General features: G+C 35.0%; 1 protein-coding gene and 1 pseudogene across 2 annotated transcripts; both read left to right on the forward strand.

Annotated features, from left to right (window-relative positions):
• The first annotated feature begins 6 nt into the window (after positions 1–6).
• LOC143609989 (pentatricopeptide repeat-containing protein At2g15690, mitochondrial-like) lies at positions 7–986 on the forward strand. Its single transcript, XM_077084593.1, has 2 exons — positions 7–679; positions 719–986. Exon 1 carries the CDS (start codon positions 23–25, stop codon positions 674–676), a length of 654 nt encoding a protein of 217 aa, XP_076940708.1. The 5' UTR covers positions 7–22; the 3' UTR covers positions 677–679; positions 719–986.
• A 197-nt stretch (positions 987–1,183) lies between these two features.
• On the forward strand, positions 1,184–3,895 carry LOC143609995 (serine carboxypeptidase 1-like; annotated as a pseudogene). Its single transcript, XR_013149509.1, has 7 exons — positions 1,184–1,549; positions 1,631–1,738; positions 1,819–2,090; positions 2,171–2,418; positions 2,499–2,603; positions 2,703–2,798; positions 3,835–3,895. The product of XR_013149509.1 is annotated as a serine carboxypeptidase 1-like (transcript).
• Positions 3,896–7,723: the final 3,828 nt, after the last annotated feature.

Raw genomic sequence — 7,723 nt, forward strand, 5'->3', positions numbered from 1 at the left:
GGCGTTTTTGCACTTTGAATCGATGCAGAAAGAGTATGGAATTAGCCCTAAAATGGAGCATTATTTGGGTTTGATCGGTGTGTTTGGGAAACCGGGGCATCTTGCTCAAGCGTTGGAGTACATCGAGAAGCTTCCGTTTGAACCCACATTAGAAATATGGGAAGCTGTAATGAACTATGCTAGAATTCATGGAGATGTTGATCTTGAAGACCGAGCAGAGGAGATACTAATCAGTTTCGACCCGTCAAAAGCCGACCCCAAGAAAATCCCAACCCCACTTCCTAAAAAGTATACTGCTATCAGCATGCTTGAGGGTAAGAACAGGGTCGGTGAGTTTAGAAACCCGACACTTTACAAAGATGAAGAAAAGTTTAGGGCTGCTAATAAAGAACAGAGTTATGTACCGGATACCAGATATGTACTGCATGATATTGATCAAGAAGCTAAAGAGCAGGCTTTGCTTTATCATAGTGAACGACTGGCGATCGCTTATGGGTTGATATCGACTCCAGCAAGAACACCGTTAAGGATTATTAAGAATCTTCGTGTTTGTGGTGATTGTCACAATGCCATCAAGATTATGTCAAGGATTGTGGGTAGGGAGTTGATTGTTAGAGATAATAAGAGGTTTCATCATTTCAAAGACGGAAAGTGTTCTTGTGGAGATTACTGGTGAAAGGTGTTAGTGTTCCAAAATGATGTGGTTATGATCTACTAGATTATGTTTAAAACATTAGCAGGGGGATCTTTGTTCTAGTGCTAGCAGTGATTATGGTTATAATGTGGCCAAATAGGGCGAGTGATGATGTTTGGCGGTTTATGATTTACTACATACATTGTCATGTATTAGGTTTTTGTTTTCCTCTTTTGTTATATTTAATCCTAGTTTTATCGTTGTAAACGGTTTCTCTCGACTGTTTGATACTAAACAATGCATGACGGACGAGTAATGGATATTAAATAACATCAACACATAATAAAGTCTTGTGTATGGTAATATAAAAGCCAGCATCCTTGTATCAAGCATATGTTTTTATCTTTTATTTTCCAATCAATGAAACATGGGTTTTATCACTAGAAACTGTAAAATGATCCAAGGACAAACCTCGTTATTTCCCACGATATTCATATGCATATATAAATGATTCTATAACATCTAAATAGCAGAACATAACTACAATCAATGAAGAACACATTTCAACTGTCTATTCATTTTAGTTTACTTGTGTTTGTGTATTGCTACGGTGGCGATGGTTATGACCCTCTTGAGAACGCTTTAAAGACCCAACGTTCTAAATGATCGGCATTGAATCATTTAAGCAATGAAGATCACTCAGCCGAGTATTCATACTTACCGGTCTACATGGGCCCACAAGATGGGTTGAAGGATGCTGACAAGATATCAGAGTTGCCAGGTCAGCAGGCCGGAACAGAGTTTGACCAATACTTGTGACGGTTGACTCGAGCCATGGAAGAGCACTGTTCTACTATCTTGCAGAGTCACCGGTCAACTCTTTCACTAATCCTCTTGTACTCTGGCTCAATGGAGGTAAATTATAATATTTTCTTCTTTTTTTAAAGTCATTACTCATTTGTGTTCATATACTAAAAATGATAAATAACTTTGCAGGGCCGGGCTGCTCGTCGTTTGGAAACGGGGCCATGATGGAACTTGGACCGTTTCGAGTCAACGCCGATAATAAGACACTGTCGCATAATAAATATGCATGGAACAGCAGTAAGACTCCTTTGTGTGTGTGTGTGTAACTTTGTATATATATGCAACATTTTTTAAATTATGGAGTATAATCTTTGCAGTAGCAAATGTCCTTTTCTTGGAATCCCCTGCTGCAGTTGGATTTTCTTATTCAAACACGTCTTCAGATTATGTGATCAATGATGTACAAACCGCAAAAGATTCATATACCTTTCTAATTAACTGGTTAGAAAGATTCCCGGAATACAAAACTAGAGACTTCTACATCACGGGAGAAAGCTACGCTGGGCATTACGTGCCTCAACTCGCACAACTAATTCTTGAAAACAACAAGATCACGAATCAAACTGTCATTAACCTTAAAGGAATTGCTGTAAGTGTTGGATTTACTAGTAACTTTAAACTATTTGTTGGCATTGAATACAAGCATGAACAGTTTATTTTATGCTTCAGATTGGGAACACATATGTTGATGATGAAACTGCAAACACGGGAATGTTTGATTATTTGTGGACACACGCGATCATTTCTGATGAAATTCATGAAGGAATCATTTCCAACTGCAATTTTTCAGAGGGTGCAACCGTAACAGATGCATGCCATGACTATCAATATCAGGCACGCGTTGCTCTGAGCAACATCTTCATCTATGACATCTATTCCCCTTTATGCTCACCATTCAGCAATAGCACCCCATCAGTAAGATCGAACTAATCTAATCAGACATATTTGGAGATGTATATTCACATTAATGTAAATACTTGACATAATTGATACGGACATCAGGATTTGATCCATGCACTGACACTTATATTCTCGGATACCTCAATAGTCCTGTTGTACAACAGTCACTTCATGCAAAACTGGTTCAGTGGGAATCTTGCAAGTAATACACTAATACCATATTTTTATCTCAAAAGATGTTTATAAATTCAAAAAGACGAAAACTTCGAAAATGCGTTTGTAATCTTTATACAAAATGCAGCAAGCACATCGGCCTAAATTGGAAGGACATGCCTTTTACAGTTTTGCCTGTGATTCAGGATCTAATGGCCAGTGGTATCAGCGTTTGGATCTACTGGTACATTAATTTAACGATATATATATATATATATATATATATATATATATATATATATATATATATATATATATATATATATATATATATGATTAGGTTCATTTCAAAAATATTTTTATTGCGAGAAGTGCGAGAAATAAAACCAACCAATCACAAATTTTCTTTTATTATATAATTTATTTTAATAATAAGGGTATTTTAGTACACTTAGTTTCTCTTATTTTTGGTAACTAGTTATTATCCAACAAGAGTTACATATTAATTGTTTTATACTTAAGTTTCATATTTTTTTCCCTTCTTACAATTTATTAATAAAAAATGTGCAACGATTTCTTGTCAAGAAAATAAACCAACATCTTTTAGATTTGAATTTCACGATTTTTTGTATTCAACCATTGTTTTTAAATTTTTAACTTTTTTTTTTTAACATTTTCTCGAGAGTTTGTTATTGATATACTATTTTAACATATAGTGAATTATATATCTCTAACTCAAGGTGTGTTTTTTATATAAACAAAATCAACCATAAATTTAAATCCATTCCCCAACCTACATGATTCTTGTCTTCATTCATTGTGTAGAACTTAGTGTACGTTAAATATTCATCACATTACACCAATATACAATACAAATCCATGAAATTACATCAAAAATTAAGAATTCAAACTTATCCAAACTCCACTCCATAAGCGGGGATCATATACACTTATCTAATTATTTTTGCTTACACAAATGACAATGTTTAACTAACAAAATCAAAACACAACAAATAATGATTACAACCAAATGAATTGGGAAGAAAATCCCATTAAATGTTGTTAGCATGGTGCGATTTTTATCCCTCATTTAGTGTGCGTTTAATATTATTTTTTTTTATCATAGCGACCCCTCGTAATTACGTACGTATGGATGAATGTACGTACATACAGGGGCGGACCCACATATATGAGATTGAGGTCCTGAGACACCAATGTTTTTTAAAAATTCTTTAGAGACGGTATATTAAATTTGTGAATGACCCCATATAAATTAGTAGTTGGACCCCATACTACAAACTTCTATGTGGTGGAGTGGTAACTTTCTTGTTTTCCAAGTGAAAGGTCATGTGTTCAAGTCTTGTGAAGCTTGTTTTTTTTCTTTTTAAATTCCTATATTTATATGAAGTAGCATTGGGAACAACCGTGTGTGTATTATTTGACAAATTCCTACTAGATATAAGTTTATTAGGGCTTTAAACTTGCAGCAATGAAACAACAAAAAATTTACGGCTCACCTTCCTCCTCTACGTCACCGGACTATGCCATCTCCAGCCTCCGCCCCTCTTAACCTAGTCTCCGACTTTGTCTCATACAAGCCACAAAAGGTAATTTTATTAGTAATTGATTGATTTTGTAATGGTAATTTATGTTGTATTATCAAACTATGACTTAGTTTTGTTAAAAACTTGAATTTTAGAGCTAATTGATTGATTTTGTAACGGTAATGATCAAATTTCTGTTTATTACGATATTGTTTTTTTTTTTAATTATATTCCTTGTCTCGACCCGACCCGAAAAATCCGAACCACCCAAATTTGGGACCCCGTTGGATAAAATTTCTGAGTCCGCCACTGCGTACATAGGAATGCATGTATGTACGTATGGATATATGTACTTACGCATGCACATACACATGTATGTATGTAGATATGTACGTAGGTTGATATATACGCATGTATGTACGTACGTATGTACGTGAATGCATGTAGTTATGTCTGTATAAATGTATGTAGGTATGGGATGTATGTAGTAATAGGATGTATGTACATTTGAAGAACCAAACTAATATATATATCTACACAAATTTAGAACAACCTACACAAATATAGTGCATGATCATAACCAGATTATACATATTATAACCACATAAAAGATCAACATAAACCTACCTAATATTTTTAATAGCCAAAAAAATATATTTTTAAAAGTAAAAACTCCAAACTAGATTATTAAAAGTCATCATTGCCATTTATTAAAAAAACATAAAGGGCAATCCATCTTATGAATGATTGAAGGTAGATTACTTTCGTGACCAATGCTTTTAATATTTTTAAAGTAACTGAAATTAAGAAATAATGGTAGCAAAAGATTTGGGATTTATTTGAGATAAGAACGTTTGGCTTCAATACAACAAAGACTAAACTATCCTTTTGTCTTAAAATGCATTTAAATGTTGAAGCAAAAAATTACAATATTGCCATGTTGATTCTATACCATAGATCAAACATAATCAATGGCTATTATTTACTTCTCGCACTTCTCGCATGAACCATCCCCTATATTATATATATATATATATAGAAAACTGTTCAAATAAAAATAAAGAGTATCCTAGAAATAGTAAGAACTAAACAAATTTTTGAAATTTGGCATTACAAATTATGAAGAAAGAATAAATCTATGAAACTATGTTGGTTATAATGGTGAAAGAGTAATTCTAGGAAACTATGTCGGTTTTTGGTAGTTTTAAATCTCAACCATTGATCAACATGATCCAATGGCTATGATTTATTTCTAGTCTTCCTAGAAAACTACTTATTTTTAGGATAACCCTCCCCTATATATATATATATAGAGAGAGAGAGAGAGAGAGAGAAAAGATAGAATACAATAATTGCTTAACGTATATTAGGTACAAGAATACTTATATTCATGAAATCGATCCAAGAAATCACATCACAAGATCTCGAAATCGTCAATACATATCCAATTAATCATTGGTTCACCGAAATAAACAGTTTTCGATCAATTTTTACTTTTCTTCACGAAAACCGTTTTGAGCGTTTTAGTATTTTTGGCTGAGCGTTTTATTTTTTTTTTTTGCCTTTGAGCGTAATTCGCGTACCTATAGTACGTTAAGCAATTATTGTACAATAACCTCACCCTATATATATAGTACGTTAAGCAAAAGTGAATACGGTGCTGTTAGCCGTGTAACCTTACACGCAAAACCAATCAAAACTACATAGTTTTGATTCTTTTATATATAACACAAACCGAACTACATCTGGATAATGGGTAAGCGAGCAACAAGCTGCGCCACTATCCCCTTTTGAATCGCAAAGCCTATTCTACTAAATATAAATCCTTGGTTCCTCGGGCTCTGTGAGTCATTGTGGACCACCTTCTGCACCCGCTTCAAGAAGCGAACCGCCTCGGGAGCTAGGGATCCAAAAGTGTCGAAGGCAAATGGAATGAACACGTGCTGATTCTCCAAACACGATGTCTCATGCTTAGCAACCTTCCTAGAGTCCGCTCTCAAAACCGCATGTCTCGGTACGAAGCCACTGTCTCTCAGCCCCACCAACGGGGACACCCCAGTGAGGTCAACACACACATGCTTACCCCCTGCCCAGCCAAACACAAGAACATCCGCAGGACGCAGGGTAGATCTTCCCTCACGCGGATCAGTCAAAAAGTTAACAGGTGCCTCTTTCTTGGCTGAGATCCCGGCACGTCTAAGCACATCCCATAACACATCTCTAACCCAGTCATGACGATACTTGAATCCTGGCAATCTATCCAAACAAGCTTTTTTATAAATGGGGCATAATTCATCTGGAGTGAAAAGGGGAATCATAAGCCGGTATTTAAGGATGACTCTGTATTCAACTGCCGACATCCGTTGCCCAAGACCTTCAATGGGCACAACAGTCAAAAAATCCTGGGCATGAGCCCCCTTGAGACAAGCTAAAACTGCCTTTTGTCTCTGGGTCTTATCGAATCTCTACTCCAAATCATGTACGTGTTTACCATAAAGAGCACTCGCCAAGGTTTGTTGAGGTTTTGATTAAACCTCCTCATTAATTTAAAATCCTTTCCATTCTTGTACAAATATTAATATACTAATAATTTTGAATAACGTTTAGCTGCACCTTCTCCCTAAATTCCAACAAAGAACAAAACTTAAGTCTTTAGTCTTTTCAGATATTGTTTCATACATCAGTGGCTTGCAGTTACTTTAATTATTTTATTTTCTCGTTTGAATTTCAATTCAGTACTAATATTCTACAGCAATAGTAATTATTGTAACTTCTTACATAAGTGGCTTGTGATTTCTTGGGCTATTTTATATATTTTTATGGATTTAAGTTCTGTATTAATACCAACTAGCAGGGTGCCCACGCAATGCAGCGGGGCGCGAGCGCAACTTAACAATGAGCGCATAGTCCGTGTCGGTACACACGTCACCTGATGACAGTGCGCACGTAGCCTAAAGTTGGAACGCGTAACCGGACGGGAATGCACGTTACCGACATCAAAACATGCTACCAATATACAGTAAGTTGAAATATACAATAATTTGAAATAAATCATTTTTTTAAACCAACCCGTTTTTGCCCCAAACCCGTTCCAACTCAACAAAGTTTTGATCTGGCCCATTTCTACTCGAACCCGAACCATAACCATATTTGTATCGACTCATTCAGACCCTATTGTACTTTCAGAACTCGTCCGACTCGACTTGTTACCCGGTTCTAAATGGCAAGCGCGTAACATTCTAACTTGTTAAAACTAAAAACTATAGCCATATTATACCCAAATTAAAGAGAATAAAATGCTCGTTTTAATGATGTAACTTTTTTAAAAAAATATTAACATGTGAAAAAGTTATGGACGTTAAAAAGTCGTAGGGTAGTTGGTTTTGAATTAGGGGGCATACGTGTAACTATTATTAAACTTTACAAAAAAGGTAAGGAAGTTGAGGTACCAAAGTTGTATGTATATTTTTGTGAGTAAAGACTTAATTACCCATAATTTTTAAATTTTTGATGCATTATGTGTTGTATATAAAGCAATGAGTTTGATACCTCTTAAAATTTTAAGAGGTCCATAACTTATGCTTTATATATAGTATAGATATAGATATGATTGTATATACTAAAA

The sequence above is a fragment of the Bidens hawaiensis genome, unplaced genomic scaffold (assembly GCF_021521415.1).
Source record: "Bidens hawaiensis isolate Kalapana, Puna unplaced genomic scaffold, B.hawaiensis_p1.1 tig00023225_1, whole genome shotgun sequence".
NCBI classification, from domain to species: domain Eukaryota; kingdom Viridiplantae; phylum Streptophyta; class Magnoliopsida; order Asterales; family Asteraceae; genus Bidens; species Bidens hawaiensis.